We start from the raw sequence: 23,706 nt of genomic DNA, 5'->3' as shown, positions 1-23,706 counted from the left end.
CGAACGAGTTGCCCAATGTACTGCTCCTCCACGTCCAATCCATCGTTGTGGGAATTTTCTATCTAACCAGGTTCTAGCGACTCTGCTGTAATGAGCAGGGCATCCATCTAATTGAAACCACATTTCAGTACGTTGTTGTAATGGGATGTTTTCTAAATAGTCAGAAAATTCATTCTCCAAGAAATTTAGAAAACGGTCCCCATTTAATCTTGCAGGTAAAAAAAACATTTTTTTTCGATTTCTCTGAAACGGAGCAAAAACGAGCATATGTCTATAGGACTTTTTTTCTTAGTTTTTTACTCCTCTACACGCTCCCGAAGTTTTGCGATTTAATTTGGAAACACCCTGTATACATATATCGTCATAAGATAATATAATTAGCGTAAGCGGAGACTTAATGTAGAAAGTTGTATGGATTTGAGTGATTATTATAGAACGTTTATTATCGAAAGTAGCATACAATGGCACTAGTATTATTTAAAATTATAATACACTAAGATTATATCAGTCTCTTACTTCAAAAGTGACAACTCAAAAAATCTCTAGAAGAGAGAAGAAATTATTTTTCAAAAACTTGATAGAAAATTATTAATTATCCAACTAATTTAAAAAAGGAATACATTCTTAACATGATCAAATGTTATTTTTGCCATTTTCGTTTCTTAAAGAACTATTTTGAGTTATGACGATTTTGACGATTTTTTTAAACCCTCTTTTTTATGCTGTGATGATTTTATGATTTTTTTATGAAGTTAAGTTATTTTACTTTTGATGATTGATAAGGTAATATTTAGTTAAATCATGGCAACTCAAAAATCAGTTTTTAGTTGTGTTACTTTTAAAGAGATATTTTCTGTAATTGATTTTAATAAGTGGTGTAAGCTCTCTCCGATTAGATTAATAATTCATTATTATCTCCGAAGTAGAAAAGAAAAATGGCCAAAAGTGAAGTTCTCCGTTTTGTATAAAAATATCGGGGCTTGTATGCATTATTCAGTACGAGGACCATGGTCGAGACTCATTTAGCGGTCCAACTCCTGTCTCTTAGAACTCTGAACTCTCGGTGGCTGACGAAGAAAAGGATACGAAGAAGCCGCGGCAGGACCGCGGGATTAAAGATAATCCTATTAGACTTAAATGAATCCGGCGACGACTACGTTCCCTCTAGCGAAATATTATGTTATGCTGTTATTACTGTAAACTCACTTGCTGCGAACGTTTCTTTTTTGAGCGCGATCTTGTTTGCTTTTTTGTTGCCAGAAATTTTGTGGAAATTCTCTTATGACTCATCAGTACCCAATGAGTCGCGAATAATCAAATGCGGATTCAATATGTCGATATGTTGAGCATGTGCCGGATTTTTGGATTATTTGAATACGTATGCTTTCTAATTATTTGTTGCAAAAATATTGAATATTGAAATAAAACTTAATGATAACATTATTATTAGTTATAAATAAACTTAATGATAACGTTATTATTAGTTATACATAAATTATGTGTATATTATTATTGCTCTGAAACATACATCGCATATATTATGCAATAATATGAGACTATAATAGTTTTTAAATTACAAACATGGCATTAAAGTTAGTGAATAGTCCAAAGTTTGCACGTTCAGATATGATTGGCATTTTGCGTTGTACATATTACACCTAAACACGTGAACTTTTGGCGGTATGATTCACTAACTTTAGATGCTTATAACTAAAAAATTATTATAGCCTCGATATTTTTTAATTAAGATTTTCATCTCAAAATGATTCGAGAATCTTGGGAATCTCTTTGAGCGTTTACAATCTTTACAATTTTATTTTTTATTACAATCTTTACTGAATATATATATATACATACTATGATTGCACAGAGAAAAAATTTACTGTGCCATTATGTAACATTATTATTCGCATATTCGCGACGCGTTGTACTCCTATTTTCTTTGTTACCCTTATTTATCTGTTACAAAACTTCGACAATATAGCTGGCAGCGATCTGTGACTATCTTTAAGTTTCGCATATATTGTGAACAAAAGCGAAAGAAGAAACTTGGCGCGAGTATATTTATTAGTCGAGTGAAACTGCATGGAGAGTGTTCTGAGCGGAAACACGTCGTGATATGAAAAGAAATATTCACGGTCGCAACTTCGCCATTAAGTTGATAGTACCACAAAATAGGTAAAAAAATAAGTATTTCAAGAATAAAGTATGTCAATAATTAAATTAATTTTTTATATTTTGAGGACAGTAAGAACCTTTATATCTAAAACGATGAAAAGATCAAAATAAAATCAAGAAATACACTATCAACGATATAGGTCTTGCTTTTGTAACATTTGTGAGTTTTTGCCAATGATTTTGAGCGGCAGTATCAAAAATAAGCTCCCCGATATCGAGGGAACGCAGCTTCTCGTAATCTGCCGTTCCGACGTAAATGAAAAAGCGTCGACTCTGGAACATCGAAGGCGTCAAGAGAGAGGACGACGTGTCTGAAATAAAACGACGTTACTTAAAAAGAATTATGAAGCGGCTAAAGAAAGTTCGCAAGAAGAATCGATGACGACGGATCACGAGCGTCAAAGCCAGGATGGTGTCGCACTTATCCTTAAGTGATTGATGTCGCTCGGTTCTATGAGAAAAATAAAAAGAGGCTTCTAATGATTTTTTAAAGGGTATTCGGTGTATTATGACGAGAACGTGTCGGATTATTAATATATTTATGAAAGATGTGATACGTTATTGACATCGGCACTCAATTCGCTACATCTTGAAAGAGATATTTTATTAATAAATAAATTCTATTTTTTCGGTTTCATCGTTAATATATCTATTGTATTTGGCTTACAATAAATTTTGTATTTCGTAAAAGGATAGCTCCAATAAAATTAGAAATAATATTAAACCTACGATAATCGATAGAAGTTCTCCACAACACACATAACGGAAAACTATTGGATTTAAATATCGAATATTGGTGTGCGAATTAGAAATGGTCGAAGCACTTTGCCAGTTACATACGTACGCTATGCAGATCTGATAATAAACTTTCATATAATGCACCCCTTAGAGTTTCACAAAGTGTTACAGAGAACAATAGAAATAACGCTGTTTACTTGCCAAAAGTTTGCCACCGACCATCTAAAGCGGTAAACAGGTATCATGCAAGTTTTAAACATACGTTGTAATGTTACGCTTGTGAAACTACAACCTAATCTTCCGTCTACTTTACTGACTGTTGTATCTGATTCATGCATTTTACATTCCCAATGTAGGCACGATAAATATAAATTTTAGCACATCCGACGTGATCAATTTCATGTATGCTTCCGAATTCGTGATTTTCATAAAAATAAATAATGTAAATTACGAAAAAAGTAAGATAAATAATGTAGACATAAAAGGTATGGCGATATATTATTAATCTATATCTATAAAATAATAATAGAAATATGCCAATTTAATAAAATTTATGCATCATCGTTTGTAGGCAAATAATTGATAATGAAAATAGTATTCTAATCTACGCTTCTCTAAAGTATTTGCAGATATAAAATGATTTAATAACTAATAAATCGAATGTTTGAAAATTTTTAATAACTAATTGCGTTAATCATATTACTTATATCGCTGTATATAAAATATTGTTCAGCAAAATACTAAAAACAGAATTAATGGCGACAGTGATACTTTACAGTGGATGGCTTACATTTGTAATGATTGTTTTACAAGAACTTGCGCTTTCTTTGCTTGATAATTATCAGTAAGCTTAGCTCGCTGTACCTCGCGGCTGATTAATCGCGCTTTTTCCAACTGATGCAATCTTAACGACTATTCAACCAGTGCTTTCGGTTCCGCTACTTTCCGAGTGGCGAAACAAAGCGGAAATTGCCAGTCGTTGGAGATGAAAGTTATATTTTTAAATCTGTGGGTAACTAGGTCAATCTTTGCACCCGGGGGAATTTTATAAATTTATACAGTAAATTTTTTTTATTGTGCGGTGATGTTCCCGCTCGTATTTTATTACGTTCATCATCTGTGGAGTGCATGCCGATAGAATGCAGAAATGGATAAATTCGAAAGAACAAGGAAAAAATGCATCTTATGCATCAATCCATGGTCTGCGAAACTTTCGACGAAGTTTTGATTGCATAATTGTACGCTTGTCCGAGTTTCGTACCGATCAAGGAATTCATAAAATAATTTGCATGATATAATATAATTTCGAACTGTGCGATACAGGCGCTCCATTTTATATACACCGCGCACACCCGATTCGGCTAATGCTGATTACGCGGGAAATTAATTATGCAAGTCTGCGCAAAATATTATCGCTGATATCACAGACAGTGAAATAAGTTTAGCGCCAGTGAAATTAGAATCACAACAAAATGCAAATATGCACGTACTGCAGCCATATAAATTTCGATAATTAATTTCGATTATTCAAAAATGTGAAAGATTTAAATAGCAATGCAAATCTTTTAAAGCAAAATGTATGCAATTTGACAAATTTTAGCAAATACAATTAAAACGAAGAGTTTGTTCCCTTTAAAAATTATCATTATATTTAGAACGACTGTGTATGTAATACTTTGAGAAATAATTTATATTTTTTATTATAATAATGTATATTCTATGAAAATCAAAAAAACTTTAGTTATTTCTACGTTACAATACTTTCAATCAAATCGTATTTCTATCGTTTCGTTTGCTACAGAAGTGAAGCTATTATAGTGAAACGCCTGAATGCGCACGATGCTCTATATAGTTCACAAAGTTTAATTTACCTTTTGAAATTTTTATCGCTATTATACTGACGGTCTATTCACATTTCAGTCGTGTCTTTAAATATACGACTGATTTGATCGGCGTGGGCTGGAACTAAAGGAGCGTCACGCTCATATATGTCACAAACGCGCAAGCCAGAAATACGCGTCACGTCCACGGGATATATATATATACTTACTTATACGTGTCTGCTGAGAATGCGGCTCGTCATAGCCCTCTGGTTTGTCTGGATCTAGAAACATAAAAGTTTTTAATGATGAAATATTATTGTGCTAGTATAATAAAGCAAAAAAATAATAACTCAATCGTGAATTCTAATATGATAAAATTATTTTATCGACTTATTTGTATTATTTTTTAGTTGCAGTATGTTTATAAGAGACAAGTCATTTCGTTCTTTCAAGATGAATTATATATGTCAATTATATGTCATTCATTTGCTACAATGATAGATATAATTCAAAAACTGTCATTTTTTAGTTGTTTACAAAAACACAGGAACATAAAGAAAAGTAGAAGGAATATATTTCAGAAAGAACATTTTTTTATTTCTTTACAATCAATTATTACACCAAAATTACATTTTAAAATTAATAGTAGAGAATTTTAATGATTTAAAACATTTAAATTTATTTCCTGGAAAACTTCGTTTTCTGCAATGTATCGTTGTTACAACTATAGTAAATGATAATATGTCAGATGTACCTTTAATATGCTATACTTTTATGAATTTACATAATTACGTTATTATAGAAACATTTAATCGTATTTTCTTAAAGTTTAAATAAAATTGTGATTTTTATTTGTATGAAAACAAAAATCTTTCTACCGTAAATCGTCATACGGGGAAGTAGACGTGAAGGACGAAATGTAAAGTGGAACGACAATCACCTCGCACAGAGAGCTGCACTGCATACATGATCTTCGGTTCCGTATTGACCTGGCACTCGTACTTGCCAGAATCCGTCTTCCTGGCGTTATCCAGCCTGAGAGTCCAGGCGTCGCTGCCTGGGGTGTGCTGAGGTCCGAATCGCGCATCTGAGCTGAACGAAAAATTTCCCGAAGTAAGAATATGGAGGTCCCTGCTCCTCATCCAAGAAACCTTAAATAAAAAAAACAGGTTATCAGAATGAAAATAATATGTGGTCTCTAAACTTTGTGCCTTATTTGAATTTTTTAGATAGATTCTCTTAGATTTTCTTATTTTTTATTTAAATAAAACAATGCAAGCAAATAACGCAGATATGATATAAAAAAACCATTATTTCCGAAATCAAGTTTGCAATTATATAATGACGTTAAACATTAAAATTCGATTAAATTGTATGATATAAATTTGTTACAAATATTCAGCCTGAATAGTTAAATATTAATTGAATGCTTTTATTTCATGCTTTTCATAAATATATTTTATTTCCTGCCATTCATTAATATTAAATGCAAATAATTTATTGCAAATTCTGTACATTCAGTTTTAATTAAAAAATCCTAAAATAATCTTGTTACATATGTGTACGAGTATATGCAGAGGTTAAAGCAAAAATCCGGGTATTTCCAATATTACATTTCTGGTCCAGGTACAAACAATTTTCTGATAAATAGGAGTTAAAAAAATGTGAAAACTCAGAACCTATACCTCTCAGAGATCTTTCGTTGCAATGTAATGGTATAAAGCACGAATGGTGATATAGATATTCATGTACGATAATAATGGCTCTCGGGAAACATAAAGTTACCAGATATCATTCTGTATGTCCAGCTTCAATTAGAAAATCCAAAAATAATTTTTTTTATATGTATATGCAAATATATATATTTAAACAAAAAAATCCAGATATTTCCAACATTACATGTAATATTTTTGATCCATATGTAAAAAATTTTCTGGCAAATAGGAATTCGAGGCATGTAAAGACACGGAACTCTCAGAGATCCTTCGTTGTAACGGTGCAAATTAGGGATGGGAATATGGACGTATGCGATAATAGCGGCTCTCGGGAAGCGTAAAGTTGCCATTGATGACCCTCATTTGTCAGGATGGTGTCTTTTAGCTGATATGTGAGACCTGACTGCGGACACCCACTAACACGGTCTTAAAATCCGAGATGTCTTACGTGCACGTATCCCGACGTGACTTATTTATCTCGTTCCGCGTATTATCCGGACACGTAAAGCATCGTGTAATATATAATAATACATTACGACGTGATGATAATAAAGTTAATGAAGCGGAAGTGAGAATATGCGGAGCGAAGGGTGGTAACGCGACGATGGGCGTAATGGCGCTAATGGACGCTCGATTACGCGAGCGGTACGCAATTATTACTAATTATCATCGATACTGTATCAGTGATAGTGTTTTAGCAATGACCGACATTCTCTTTTCTCCTCATTTAAATACTGCTCTATTGAAATACTTATTAATAATAGGTAAAAGTTAATGAATAAATAAAGAATGAGACTGATATTTTTTCGAAATTCAACTCTAATGCTATTCTTAGAAAGATAACTTTGGTTTAAATCTAATTATAGTTATTATGCTTCCAAATCACACAAATAATTAAACAAATTTAATAATCTCAAAAATATATCTATTTACAAAATAAAATTAGTTTTGTGATTCTAAGAATAAATCAAACATGAATAAACTGTCTATAAACCTCTGTAACTGTTAATACGTAAATAATATATTTATAATATGTAAAATTTTAGTTTATACTTGACTTCTGCACTGAAGAGGACTCAAATCCAGAGTTGAAACGTTTGCAACTTTGTTGGTAAATACTTTAGTATTTTAATTGTTTACGAATTATCTCCTATCGCGGAGGTTCTATTTATTATATTTTTGATAAAAATTAAGAACGTTAAGTATGTAACAGACATCCATTCTAGTTGCAAAAATAGTCCTTTTATACAAGATATATGTATATTTTTTAAAAACGATTTTTATAAATATTTTTTAATATTACTTAACTTTTAGCAGAAACCTGTTTGAGTACATAATTTATATATGAATGATATTATAATGTACATTTCCTATTTCGTTATAGAATTTTTAAACAAACAAACGGGTGGCGAGTGAAGAGGAATTAAAGAATATCTGCATTTTAAGCCAACCGCGAGAGCGCCAGATAATTCTTTTTGATTATTCATTCTCTTTCTCGTCCTTTCTTTCGTTATGTTAACGTCGAAATATCGTACAATCTATTTTTAAAATGTTACTAATATGAATGAAAATTTCAAAATAGCTCCACCATTCGTATTTTACTGATTACATTCGTAAACATGTGTGCGCAGCATTAAAGCACTAAAGTAGCTAATAATCGCAAATGTTTGAAGCAATTAAATTTGAATCATTATTGTAGCTTCTACATGGAAATTGATATACATAGAAAATATTGCTGCAAAACATTGAATAATTTATTCATCGCGTGATTTTCTACGTCTCTATATACTTTAAAATTAATAATTCGAAATATGTGAATTTATCTTAACTATACAAAACTTAATAAAATAGCAAAAGGTTCGCGTTTATTTTATTTTCTTAAATAATATGATCGAAGAATGTAAAATACTCCAGTAATAATTACAATATACAAATATATTCAAATATATATATAAACTAAATACGAGTATAATTAGTCTTATATAAACTCTATATGTATATAAACTGAATATAATTAGTCTTCTTAACAAAGCTTTTGGTTGTCCATATAATAATTATCGAAATTTACTACGATAGCGGAATATTTTCTATATCAGTAAATTTTTTTTCTCTGTGCTACTTTGCCTTCTGGAAAAAGTAACTGATATCGATTCTTCTCTTCAACTTGAGTTTCCTTATATATCCCTGTTGAGCCTTCCTAATGGAACATTCAGTCTCAGCGGACATCTAAGGATGAACTGAAATTTTTGCGAGTGCAGCATTGCCAGAGCAAAAGGTGCAATTCGATGAATATGGTTACCGGACAGTGCTTATCCGATTCTCATATTTTTCGGCACTCGGCCGGCCAAACGGTCGGATATTAGATATCCGGTTATCGGCTGGTAGTCATTTCCGGTCTATACCCAGTTACCATTTTCCCATTGGCTATTCCGCGAGGTGCCTCACCGTGTATTAGCTTAGTCGAGGAACGCCCGGGAATAGATGATGCTTCTGATTTGTTACTATTCCGGTGTATCGAAAAAGTTATCCATTCATAACTACAAAAACATGAGATGAATCCACTATTACATCGGATTTAGAACGTGTTTTAATAACATTATAAGTAATAAGGCGAGTATTGTGCCAATCTTCAGTTTAATAATAATAATAATAATAATAATAACTTTATTGAGTGCAACTGTTAACATTGAATATAAAATAAACAGATAAAAATACAGTAATATATTTTATATCGAGTATCAATTATACAACAATAGGCGGGGCGACAACTAAGCAGCTGATTTGAAGCCGTGTTACCTAAATACAAGAATAAGTTAATTTTAACTGAACAAGCAAATTCAAAACAATTAATATTACGAATACATGAAATACAGGCAGACTATCTAGTCTCTTTGAAGTTCTTGAGATCCAGAACGGAAGATGTTTATGAAAATATAGAAATATATGGTAGAATATATTTATTATGCAATTATATATCTGTGCGTTTATGTAGATATATACCTTAAATTCTCGAAGCGATTACTATTCCATTATTAACTTCCTAATAATACTGTCGGATACGATTCACGGTCTCATCTATTTTACACTATTTTGCATACATTGTTTAACAGAGGAAGATGTTTCTTATTATATTATTTCACTTCTATTACACATCTTGTACATTGATTAAATGAATTAATACAAAGCAACGGGTCGGATCCAATCCTGTTTTCTTGAATATCTGAACATTCATCTTGTCATTAGTGGGTTGGGCTAATGATGTAACAATTGTCGTAATGTCGTAATCTTAATTTAAGATTTAACTCATAATCTTAATTTAAGAAATTAAGTCTATTCTTTAAGAAAAACGTACTTATAAAGGTTAAGACTTCTTTTATATAGCTAATTCTTTTTATTCGAGAAATTAAATCATGCAAACTTTTCTTTTTTCGATTCGTCACTAGCAGTGCCGTCGAACACAATCGAGAATGTCCTATCGACGTGACATCGAGACTACGAGAAAGTCCAATAATCTGGACGGCAAAAAAAGAAGGCAATAGCGCATAGTCTCGAATATTCCGTCGGCGTGGCTGTGGGACTCGAGATTTATCGTCGTTATTAAAACAAGCGCGGTGATACACGAGCGATCTCTGGTCGGGCGAACGTAGACATTATTCAAAGGGAACAAAAGAAGTCTAGATTAATCGGTAATTAAATCGACGGCGGAATACCGCGGTATACTGATACGCGCGCTCCCGCGACTTGCTTCTCCCGATTTTATCGGCCTGATTCGTGGGTTGATGCATTTGATGTATTTGATCATCGATTGCATGTATTGCACGATTTTAATGGAGCGTCTCGTTTTAATAAAAATAATCCGATACTTTATATCGTCATTATAAATCCTTGCGTAACGTAGATATCTGCGATCACGGAAAAATAATCTGTTTGAAACATGCCAAAGAGAGGTAGAAAAATCAAACTCGTTAACCCGGGAATAGTGGACGATTTTTATATACTAGCAATAAAATGTAAAGCTCAGTCTTTCGTAATAGTTTTCTTTACTGATAAAAAATTTACACACATTTTTTTTATTTCTTCTAACATTTTTAAAAAAACGTTAATAAATTTATGTATTATCCATATATTTAAAAACATAAGTAAATCTACATTAAAAATATCAAATAAATTTGAAATATTGATAAATTGTCAAACAACCAATAATATGTAACTAATCTTTAGAGCACACGATGATTTTCCGGCTCTTTATTACTAAACACAATGGGTCGTTCGTGAAGTTAATTTTCATTATTTTTACAATTATATAAAAATTATTAAGTGATTCTTACACATACTTTATCATCTCTAGAAAGTATTTGAGATCGTTATTCAGCTAAATGCATTTCAAAGAAAAGAAATACGCAGAACACGAATGACACCCATTTGTGTGTACTAAGGATTAATAATAATGACTTTAAATTGTGGTGTAAAAAACACACCTGATGATCGTTTACATAAAAAAAAGGTGGTTATTCCCAGATTAATATATATGTTATCGAGAATAATAAACACAAAATATATTTTGGTGTTGAATAATGCGTTGCATTGATGCTCTATTTCTTCAAATTGCTTTCATTTCTAAAGAAGCACGTTCTCGTCAAATCGCAGTCATTCTTGAATACAGAACAAGTAACGGATTTGTGATACATACATGCAACGCAATGTGCTTATATATAAGCGACGTAAGGAATGAGCAAATCTATAATTAACTGAAGGCTTCTCTTGTTGAATACACAAACGCGTAATGATTTCAGAGTGAAGCAGAATCGGTAAAGGATGCGCCGACGAATAGGATTTATGCATAACGTGCTCTTGTATGACATGTATTATCACGGAGAAGCATAAATTATGACTAAGAATTTGATTATATGCAGATTTATCACATATGCATCAATTTAAACAACTATTTAAACAAAATAAAGTGAATTTGCTCGTGTCGGGCAAATATGCCACCAGTAGAGATTCATGTGTTTAAATTTAATTACAACTGGAAATAATCGCATAAGAATAGATCTCTATCCTTCTTTTATATGTATATGACTGTTGGTTGGCTATAATCGGCAGTAAAAGCTAATTTATGAATTTTCACCTCTCAACATCGGCGAACATTTGTATTATTAATGATAAATTTCAGACATCCGGAGGACATAGACATTAGCGCGATTTCACATTTGTTACAAATCATGATTAATAACATATGTTAAATAATAATAAGTTATCATCCAACACAGATGTCAATAATTTTGTAACGATATTAATAAAATGTTGCATTGAATGGGAGTATTAAGAGTGATCGCATTTTATTGTAGAGCTGAAAAGGATTGATTCAATGAGACAAAGTATAATTTTGTTCCCAACAAAAATTATCGTTAAATTTGGATAGATTAAAAAATTTTTAGAATCAATTATAGATTTTCGTATAAATGTACATTCTCTTATATGTATAGTAAAAGCAATACAAATATATTATACATCAAAACCAATTATAATAATCCCATTTAAATCTCGATTAGACTTTCTTCAGAGAGAAAATACCTCGGAGCCACAGAGGAATCCGCGGCTCTTAGCGGAATGTAGAGCCGCATAATGCAGCGTTCACGAGGAGAGGGACGAGCGGTTGGTTTCGGCAATAACATTAGAGCGAGAAGGATTCGCCATGCGGCACAACACGTTATACGGCATGTTGTAGCGGGGATGGTGGAGTATCACGGCATTTGGTTGTACGCCAGTGTGCCTGAATATACCTCGGATGGCCTAAAATAGAGCTGGCTTTGAGGTCGCGAAAGAGGAAGAAGCGGAAAAGATGACGGGGGCGGAAAAGAGGGGCCACGGTCGTGGGGGATGGAGTCGCCGCGACTGTTAAGGAACGTCTTGGATACGGAGAGGGAGACAAAGAACGGCAATAGAGAGCCGACATAACCGCTTTCATCTGCTGCGTCGGCACCATCCGGGATAAAAATGCAACGGCTCCTGGTCGTTCCAACATTTCGCCGTACCTTACGAGCATCCCGCCGCCGCGGCTCGACTAGAATTTTCCACAGGATGGCACCTTATGCACGTCGTTCCGCCACATTCGGCTACCTTCCGCAGAGAAAACCAACCGTGCGTACTTTGCTGGTGGCTTTATACATTAGGTGTTGTACGCCATCAATAACGCGGTTGAAATGTTCCGCAATTGAAATCCGACATGGAAAACTTTAGAATGCTCTTTCTGTTATTTATTTCTTGGCACGTATTGGCGAATGCGTTACTATTCATGCTATGTACCCGAATATCGATAAAGGTCTCTTCTATATATCGTTTCCTTACTTCAAAAGTGATATAATTCAAAAAATTAAGTTTTTTAGGAAAATGGAAAAACTATTTTTCAACTTAATAGAAAATTACTAACTCATAAATAATATCGGTAAAAAGAACATGTTTTTAGAAACATGATCAAATATCTGTCAATTTTATTTTCGTTTTACAATCCTTAAAAAATTATCCTTTTTGAATTGTGACCATTCTTATATCTTACAAAATTATTATAACAAACCTGGAATAATTCATCAAAAGTGACATAACTCAAAATATCACAAACAGTTTATGTTTATCTCGGTCAATTAAAATGACTAAAGTAAAGTTGGGATTTAGTTGCACATTTCGGCCGATTTTTAACTTGGTTCTTGCCGCTTACTTCATCAACCCGTGTGCAGCCTAAATGCCGATCGGCATTTTTTCTCAAACTTCGAGTATTAAAATTGTTTGAACTAAATGTTTCGTACAAAAAATTTTTATTTCATTTATAAAAATGACAACTCAAAATGTGTCATTTTTGTAGAAGACATAATTTCTTTTTGAAAAACTTAAAAACATAAATTTCACGAAAGAACTATAAAATTAAGTTAGTATATTTTTTACTTTTTTGCTTGCGAGAAACTGCTTTTTACACATTCAGTACAAAAAATTTTATTCAATTATTTAATAAAAAATAAAATCTTGACCATGTTTTACTTCATATTTCCATAAGTTGAATGCATTGCTCTCAATGTTATTTTTCCGAACGTTATAATCGCTACAGAATTAAATTATTTATCTGAGAATTGGAAATATTTCCCAATTCTTATTTCCTAATTCTTACTTCCTAATTCTTCTCAACGATCAAATTTTCAACGACTCAACGGAAGGAAGGTTAACAATAAAGGCAGTCTAAACGAGGATGTCCAAGCCCTGCAAGTATGCCGAGATTTCGTCTATCGATCGTTGCGAATCGGAACGGTTCTCACAACCGATTGTCCAGCATCATTTACTCTTCCGTTTACCCGGCGAATCACGACGCGACAGTCCTGGATGTGCTTTTGCTCTTTCAGCTAGACGGGTAGTGTCCGGAGGAATGGCGAAAGTACGTCGATGGCAGCACAATGAATTAAGGGAGTTCCTCGTTCCAAGACGCGAGTAGTCGAGCGAAAAGAACGGCAAGGATTGAAGGATGAAATTGGGAGGAAGCGAGCGCTCGCACCAAAAGAAAGTCCTCGATGGCGTCCCATCGAATCAGTGTTCCCCAGGTAAATTATTTACTCCTACTTCCACATTGACGATAAAAATCGCGACCATCGTCTTTCCGCGAAAGACCTCGAAGTCCCTCAGTAAAGTCGACTCAGCGTTCTTGGATTTACATCCGGCTAAAGTTGTTCGGCGAGTGCGATCGAAAAATTCACAACCTTTGTGATCCTTCGTTGCCACTTTCCAGTTGAATTCCTCGAATTGCGATCTCGCAGAACGGAATCGCACGATTAACCACAATGACTTTTTTTTCTGGTAGCTATTGACAACGCGATTAGATAGTTCGCATTTTACCATATCGTGAGAACAGATAATTCAATTTTTCCAAAGAAACGCTTGTGCGATGGAAAAGACAGTAACGAAAATTTATCACTTTAATTTTGAAATACATTTAGAATATTGGTATAAAACTTTCTACTTATATTTATCGTTATCCACTTTCACAATGTAAGCCTTTGTTAAAAATACTCTTCTTTTAATAATCTATAGCAGTTTTTGGGAAACTTAAACGCAGCCTTTCCCGATGATCGAAAAGTTGAAAAATTTACGAACCCTCACGCAACTTTGCGCGTAATCCTCTTCGACATTCGAACCGTGTGCCATTTCCGCTCGGCGGAACAATTTTTACACTCGCGCCGGCCAGCAGTTTCTACCTTTTCCGATAAACGAAATCGGATTAAAAAACGGATGGTGTGCATTTTTCCTATCTCCACGGATAAAAAAATGTCACAGCGGAAGTAACGTTTGCAGGCGACAGGCTTAGTCAAGAAGCTTCACGGTGTAAAATTTTACGCTTATAAGGATGACATCTTTCCTTTGGGAAATGACGGCATCTTGAAAATAGCAATCCTCTGCGAACACAACAAGTGTTATAGTAATACAATATTTTAATTAGTCTGTGATTTTTATAGATACACAGCAGAGATAAAAACATTTATTTTCTCGTAATTATATATAATTTGTATACGTACTTTGAATAATGTTCAATGCTTATTTTTATGATGGTTTTATCTAAAAATGTAAAATTGAATAAATAAATAAAGCCCTGTGAAAGATAATCAGATTATTAAGGTAATTTTGTTGATAATTTAATTTTGATTTATTAGTGATTAATCCAATTGCGTTTCTATTGATTTCGTTTGCAAATTTTACATTCTCCATTTTAATGCAGATTTGAAACTCTATAAACGTTAGAACTTGATTACTTAAAAGTTAATAAGTATTCAACTTCAGAGAAGATTAGATACTTTACTTTCCGAGCATGAAGAAAGTTTAACTTGAAGCAAAATCTGCGTTAATAAAATATTATCCTCGGAATAAGAGATTGTTATATCTTCTATTAAGACGTAAAGGGCGAATAAAGTTTCACGCAATTTTGTATGTCTTATAAATTTTAATAGCCTTCGTAGAAATGCGGAACGAACACATCTATTAATGTATAAATACTAGTATTCGAAACTCTAAAGTTGTATTCATGTCGCTGTTAAATTTTATTAAAAATTTTGAAGATGTTTTTATACATATTTCTATTATTGTATATTTGATTACATTCCTGATTATATCCACATATCCCAACGTTTGAGAGTTCTCATGTTAATCAAGCAGCAATCTGTAAATGTCGTTCTTTCTTCGTGACGGCATTATGGATCCTGCATGCGGTTCTGATCTCGGCTGATCTAAACTAATCGACGGCCAACAGTGGTCTCGGGTCACCAGGCTTTCATCGATTGCCTTTATTGCGTTATACGTTACACCAACCATGGCAGTAATGCCATTCGATTATCCGTGTGCCTCTGACACTCCGCGTAAATTAAAATCCGGTGTGTACCAGTTCGCCCACTTCGACGACTCGGAGATGCAAGTGGGAACTGGGTCAGAGGGAAACAAAAATCCGATTCTATCTTCTTCGCGTCTGCAGGAGGCGCAATCGATGCTGAATGCGTGAGACCGACCAATCAACGTTAGAACTTTTTTTTTATTGATACTAGCTTTTATTTGAAACTCGTGCTGTAGTGCTACTGCAAAACTGATGGAATCCAGATTTCTTCTAAAGGCATTCCTATTATACAATATCCGTATACAGTTAAAAAATCAAAAATCGATTTGATGTAATAAATAAAATCGTGTTCTTTTTTGTTAACTCTAAACATAGATTATGATTTAAATCACGTCTATATATTACTATATAAAAGCTCTAAAATTCGTTTTGTGCATCACGATGCAACGCATTATACTATTATCAGAGGAACCTAATGAGAAGAAATCACTCATTGATTAATGTTGGTCGATGTCGAATGATTTCGATGTTGAAAGGATGTCTATAATTGACAGTTATTTCTCGCTGGGAAGTAACGTATTACTTATAATGTCTCATTACCATTACAATTACTTTTTCCGATAACTACTAGTACATTTCCTTATTTGTAACATTACTAGCAACGCGCAATAACATTTTTTGGATAACAAATATAACTATTACTTTTATCGTTACTTTGTACTAGTACCTTATATCAGAGTCTGGCCACTAGCGATTTTGACAAAATCCTACGTGAGAGGAAGATATACATACTTTCTCCCCATATATACATACTATCTCATTTTAACTCATATTGTTTCATTCTATAATCTTAATTAAAGTCATAAGATAAATCTGTATATATATATTATATATATGTATATATATTTATATTAAAATGAGATGACATATATACAGGGAAAAAGAATATATTCCTTTCTCTCTCGTAGGATATTGATGAAATCGCTCAAAGCCAGACACTCTGAGAGAGAGAGAGAGAGAGAGAGAGAGAGAGAGAGAGAGAGAGAGAGATAAAGTCTCTATTTATTATACACATACGATATATTGTTCATTTGTTACAACAATGATACAACTAAAATAATGTGATTTTGGAATTGCTTGCAGAAAAAAAGGATAGAAATATAAAAAAGAAAGAAAAAGCATACTTAAAAAAGATATATTTTTTTGTTCCATCAGTTATTACACCAAAATTGCATTTTAAAATTAATATTACAAAATTTTAATAATTCAAAACATTCAAACTTATTTTCTGGAAAACTTTCTTTTAGTTGTGTCGTTGTTGTAGTAAATAAATAACGTGTACATGTATAGAACGTATGTAAGCGAGTTTTGAAAGGATATATTATTATATATGTTTGATCATGTTGCATTGACCATAATCACTACAAGTTTCGTATTGAACTCGTCAATTAGCGACATAAACAATTGGATGTCGCTCTAAAAAAAATATCATTAAAACTTGGTGAAAAAATAACGGAAATTGCAACAACTCGTTAGCTTTTGAATAACGGTTATGATAATAACTTACTTTTTTTCAATAATGAATAATGGTAAAATAAGTTACTTTTATAAAGTAACTTTTATATAATCCTGATTATTATACACATTAATTCTCTATATAAATAATTTCAATAAATAAACTTCCATTAAAATCCACGAAGAACAACAAATATATCGATTTCAGACAAAACTTTCGGCTGTCTACCCGCAGAAGCGCCTTCAATTTACGGATGTAGGCCAAGAAGATTCTTTCTATTCCTTTGTGCCCAACGCACGACCTTTGAAAGTGCCTGAACACCCGAACGGTCCAATTATTTTTCACCATTATCTGTACACGGCCTCTCTTTACGGACGTCCTTAGAGTTTGCACGCTTCCTTACATAACTGGCAGGAAGAAAGCCGACCGTACATACGAAGCCTGAAATTCGTCGTGCAGCTTTGTCGCATTTCCTATTGTGCAATACAAAAGGATGACCGGCTAACTGGATCACGGTGCATCGGAACAACGCGCTTGTCTGAGAATGCAAAAGTACAATTCCCGCACGGTACGTAATTTAGTTAGTCGCGATCGTTCAGTGGAAATGTCAAGACTAAACAGATAAGATGAAATAGTATCGCTAATTATGTAACATCAGATTGACAGAAAATCATTGTCGAGCTATATTGACTGTCCTTAAAAATATACGAAGCGGAAAACAAACTTGTTATAGCTAAATTTTCTAAGAATCAGAAACATTTCTGAAACTTATTGGGTGTATTGTATGTAATTCTTCTCAAAAATGCGTAAAATGCATGAAAAGCAAGCAATGTACTTGATAATACTTTTAAGGAATGAAACAGATTCCCAAAATTTTTTAATCACACAGTATATATTGATTCTTTTGAAAAATGCTTAAAACGAAAATTAAATATATTATCGCTAAAATTTTGTAAAAATAAGAAACGTTTCTAAAACTTATCAACGTGTATGTTGAATTTCCTAAGAAATGTGCAGACCGAGAAGCAAACGTGTTATCATTAAAATTTTGTAAGAATCAGAAACGTTCCTGAAACTTATGGTATACATTAACTTTCCATAGAAATGCGTAGAATGAAAAGCAAACGATATAATTATTAAAACTTTTTAAGAATGAGAAACTTTTCTGAAACTTATCGAGATATATTGACTTTCCTCAGAAATGCGCACAACGAAAAGCAATCGTGTTATCGCTAAATTTTTTTAAGAAACGTTTCTGGACTTTATCAAAATATAAGTTGACTCTTCTCAGAAATGCATAAAACAAAAGCAAATATGTTATCGCTAAAATTTTGTAACAATAAGAAACATTCTTGAAACAGTGAAATATATCGAGGTATACATTAATTCTCTTCAGAACGAAAAGCAAACGTGTAATCGTTAAAACTTTTAAAAAAATGAGAAACGTTCCTGAAACTTATGCACAAGAAACACAGCTGCGATGCCGCACTGCGTATAGTTGCGCTGCAGTAAAAAGTTAAGCAACTGATACTCACGAACATTCGGAAACGGGCTTAAAATGTTGGTACGGCGCGTTTTCTCGGACGGTGAAAAGAGTTTATCGCGAACTGTGCAAAAGAGCGTGAAGCTCACTATCGTTCCGCGCTCGCAATCCGAGGATACGAGCGAAATACGAGATGCCGAGGTTCTTCGACTTCGTAGCGGGGATAGCAATCCATTCGTCTGGAGAAGAGAAAGAAGATACGAGAACCGCTTTGGTGACACGGATAACACGCGCGATGCAACCTCATCTTAAGTTGCGAGCAAAAGGGGAGGCAAGAATCTCTGACGGTCGACGTTGTTTCTTAGTAAACGAACTTCATTATAGAACATCAAAGATGTCTGAATCTGTGGGCACCAGTGGTGGCCACGGAAACGGGGATCAAAACGAAAAGAAAAGAAAAAAAGAAATCTTACGACTCGGTGGACGGACGCAGTGGAAACGCGCGCGCAGACTGCAAAAGTAATCAAATTGAGAAAATAGGATAGAGAACGCCAACCGGATTTCTACATAAAAATTCAATTGTGGGACGATTTAAATTTTACCTTCTGTATGCCGCCCATTTATCCAGTGCGCCGTTGAAATGTTCGTAATTCAATTAGGTCTCGGAGCAGCAGAACTTACAAAGCAAGCAACTCGCAAGAAACAAATTGCAGAGATCCGGGATGGAGCATTTGCGAGGCAGCGAGATAAAATCGCCGGTGCTAAGTCTCGGAAAGTACCAAGGTACCGAGGAAGTTTTTAAGACGACGAAAGAAGGAACGTGTATATAGTACGAGAAAAGAAGCGAACGAAGCGAGGAGACAGACAGATAGATAGATAAATAGAGAAAGAAGAGAGGGGGGGGGGGGGGGGGGGGGGGAGAGAGAGAGAGAGAGAGAAGGGGGTGCGCGGATAATTACGCTACGTGCAAAGCGACGTGTGCGAAGAGCACGCACGACACGACGCACGGGACACGCGTGCTTGGCGTACGATAATGCCCGACGCTATCTACGATGCGATCCGCGCACAAAGAGACGCAAAGCGAGGCGAAGAGTTTGCTCTGTCGCACGGCGAGAACGTCGAGTGGAGCAACCCGGTCGGGCGGTTTCAGCGGTTGAACGGTGCCGTCGCGTCGGTAGGTATATGGTTCCCCAGTTGGGCAAATGGAGAACACAAGAGAACCATCCCGCGCGCATCCCCCTCTTTTCTCCCCGCTTCCCACCCCGAGAACGAGTTCTACGTTTTGCATACTGATGAGGACACTTGCGCGACCGCGCGCGATACGCGTTTCCTTTCTCGGTCGTCTCCTTGTCATTTTCCGAGTTCCGCTTTGAGTTCAGCTCTAACGCCGTTTGAGGCTGCTCGCCTCCACCATTTTCCGAGACGTGCTGGAAAACAGGCGATGCCACTAATGTCAATTTCCTGAAGATACTCGTCCCTGAGTGACAATATAATAAGCGATTTAGTAGAATAATACGTAAGAGCTATACGCATGTAATAATTATATAATGTGATGCCAAAATAATAAAACAGAGGAATTCATGAATTATGTAATTCTTTGAACACAATGGTCGTTTTTATGTACAAAATTTGTAAGATAAACACTATTTTGTGTCTTGTGTTTTGAAACTGAATTCATACAGGTAATTTCACTATCCGCATGAATTTTTCGTTAAATATATTTTAATTTTATACAGTGTTGCGTTCCGGATTTTACATACATACATATATCGTTCCCTTACTTCAAAAATAATACGAAACTCTTTCTGCCAATGTTTGATTTTTGCGAATATTATTTGATTAGGCAATAATTTTCTATTATATACATATAAGTTGAAATATTATTCTTCACTTTTTAAAAAAACTTGATTTTTTTAGTTGTGTTATTTTTCAAGTAACGACATATATTATAGGTGATTAATAATTACATTACATAAAAAATAGTTTCTAAAAATTATATAATTAATATATTATAATTATAAATAATGCATTATAAAAAATAATTTTATCGATTAAAAACACAACTGAATAAAAACAGGAATATTCGACCCTATACTCATCTAGTTATCAAAGAGAAGTATAATTCCTATTTCCCAAAAAATCCGATACTCAGGAAACATTAACGACAGTGCGGGGATATAACGCGAGTCGAAGTCATTTCATCACATCTCTTCTTCGCGCGCTGAAACAGCACCGCGAAAAGTCGACTGCACTGTTTACGTAATCTCTGCGCGGAATTGCAACTGTAAAAATATCGAGGCGACTCGCCGCTGAAAATAAAGGTAAAAATATCGGAGATATAAAACGTTGCACGCGCTATGTTGGAACGCTTCCAATCGCTTGTGAACAGCCGCGTGTAAATCCGAATTTGCCAGGGGCCATTATCTCACGGGAGAGAAGAAGGAGGTCTCGCCAGTTCGTAAGCGATCAAGCGTGCATTAGGTCAAAGATCCTCGGTTTTTGGATATAATTCTTCCTGCGCGCTCTGCCTTTCTGTCAACGCTCCGCGGAGAGTCCTGACTAAAACATCATAAATCGCTGTCCAGCGGAAGTACTTACGCTTTCGAGAATTCCTGCTTCGGTAAATGATATATAGGCAGGTCAACTTAAAAAGATTAAAATTTTCTAAAGAGAAAGATAGGAATAAGGCTTACTTACTTATACTTTCGAGAATCCGTGCTTCAGTAAATGTTATGGATAGGTCAATTTAAGAAGATTAAAAATTTTTTAAAAGAACGAAAATAAAAGTTTGTAAGAAATAGGGTTTATACATATTTATAATTTTGTTCACTTTGAAGTAAAACTATAAATATATAAATAAAAAAGATTACAGTATATCGAGATACATACATTTTTTCATTAAGCAAATTAAAGCTTATATCAATTTAAGTTTCGTAAAACATTATTTTTGTAAAGATTTTTACAAGATCATTATAGAATGCGCGGTATAAAACAAATACCAGAAAGCTAAAACTCTCGACAAGTTAATACATCGAGTCTATTATAATTTCAGGTAAATTCTTCCGTTTCAAATATTTGTTTGAAATTAAATAGTCGTGTTATTAATCTGATTTTGTTTTATTAATTATTTCTACGTATTTTCTTTCATCATATTAATTAGGCTGTATTATGTAATTTCAAAGTGCTTTTGGCGTTTTACTTTTACAAAGCCGACATTCCTATCAAGAGTTGTGAAAAATTTACTTTAATTAAAACCGTTTTCCTCCAGTATATATCGATTTAACGCTGGAGTTTTTTTCACTGACTACGAATGTGAAATGCTTCTATCAAAGTACTTGAACGAGTATTAGCAAATTTACACAATTGATGCATATATTTCCATTAAAATAAGTATTTAATTGTCTCACTTCATTTATTCGAAATCACATTTTTCTGTATTTAACGCGTAATAAAATTTAAATAAATTTTTTTTATTATAGATATGTTATATTAACATTTATACATATTCACACATTCTCCATTTATACATATATTTTATATTTCTATATTTATTTACTGATTAAAATGATAATAATTAAAACTTGTTAATAGAATTGTATTAAAATATATGCTATTTTAATGTCGACTTTTTTTATGTGACATTATTTGAATTGAAACAAATCTCTATCAAAAACACTCTGATACCGTTGAGCTTATACGTTTGTTGGGAGCTCGGAAGAGACTATAGATTAAAAAAAAAAGAGAAGAAAAAACTTTTCTCTGGTTTAAAAAACGGATATCGACCGTTTGGTGGTTCCAACGACCCATAAATGCTTTTAATGTCAGATATCCGATTGAACGACAAAACTATGCGAGGCCGAAAAATTCCGCGTGCTCCAAATAATTGAAGAACGAGCAGGCGTTTCATATCGTTGATGCGTGACATTGTGTTAAAAAAAATCGTGTGCAACGTAGCAACTCCTGGCGCGACGCGATAATAATTACGTTTGAAAAACAGCGATCCCTAAAAAAAAAGGGTGAAGAGAGAAAGAAGCATTCACGCTTTGGCGCCGTTAATGCTTTTAGCACAATCAAAACTAAATGCCGCGGAAAAATTTCGATTATGAATTTTATTGGTCATGCCTTAAGCTTAAACATTCTGAGAGAACAAGTCATAATCTTTTATTGCGATTTTGCGATCAATGACTAGATTATAATATTAAATTATTAATTTATTAATAATTAATTGGTTTATTAAAAAGACTACATCTTTCTTAAAAAATTGATAAAAAGTTGTAAACTACGTCAATACTTCTGGAATGAATATATTATATTATGTTGTAACTTTTAATTTATATTATTACCATAATATAATAAATGATAACTTTTGCCGCTATATTAGCTTAAGTAAAATATATTCAAGTAAGATTATAACAGATATTTTGTAATATATATTCAAAAAGAACTGTCGAACATTAGCTATTTCAATTAATATAAAGAATGGCTTTCTTTGGCTTCTTTTAAATATAAAATTATTGACAATTCTTTAATTAATTAATATTACACATATTTTATAAATATCTATCATGTTATAAATATCTATCATATTTATGGTATTGAAGAAAGGATTAAATCAATATTGATGTTTTTCCAGTGATAATTATTCGAATATTGCCGATTTTAATTAATATTGAAATTTTTTAATTATGAGTTAATTAAATGTTATGTGTTATGGATTTTACTCATGATGAGTAAATGACGTTACTCCCTTATTTGTATAACATTTATGTTTAATAGAGCTTATAATCTTCATTTATTGTACTCATTTTTTAAATTAATTATTTCTTGAAATTAATCATTTGTATATTGTTCGCTTTTATAGGTATATATATCGAAAGCAAAAAATCTTTCACACA

The 23,706-nt window shown here is 33.3% G+C and overlaps 1 protein-coding gene across 1 annotated transcript in view; it reads right to left on the bottom strand.

Annotated features, from left to right (window-relative positions):
• LOC108731081 (hemicentin-1) overlaps nt 1-23,706 on the bottom strand; it is a 121,485-nt gene that overhangs the window by 17,566 nt on the left and 80,213 nt on the right. Inside the window, exons 3-4 of the mRNA XM_018461168.1 lie at nt 5,680-5,890; nt 4,967-5,020 (exon numbers count right to left, since the gene is read on the bottom strand). Of these exons, the coding sequence (XP_018316670.1) occupies nt 4,967-5,020; nt 5,680-5,890 (265 nt within the window). The remainder of the gene's footprint in view (nt 1-4,966; nt 5,021-5,679; nt 5,891-23,706) is intronic.

The sequence above is a fragment of the Mycetomoellerius zeteki genome, unplaced genomic scaffold (genome assembly GCF_001594055.1).
Source record: "Mycetomoellerius zeteki isolate Tzet28-1 unplaced genomic scaffold, Tzet1.0 scaffold12, whole genome shotgun sequence".
NCBI classification, from domain to species: domain Eukaryota; kingdom Metazoa; phylum Arthropoda; class Insecta; order Hymenoptera; family Formicidae; genus Mycetomoellerius; species Mycetomoellerius zeteki.
This window is presented reverse-complemented; position numbering and strand designations above follow the sequence as displayed.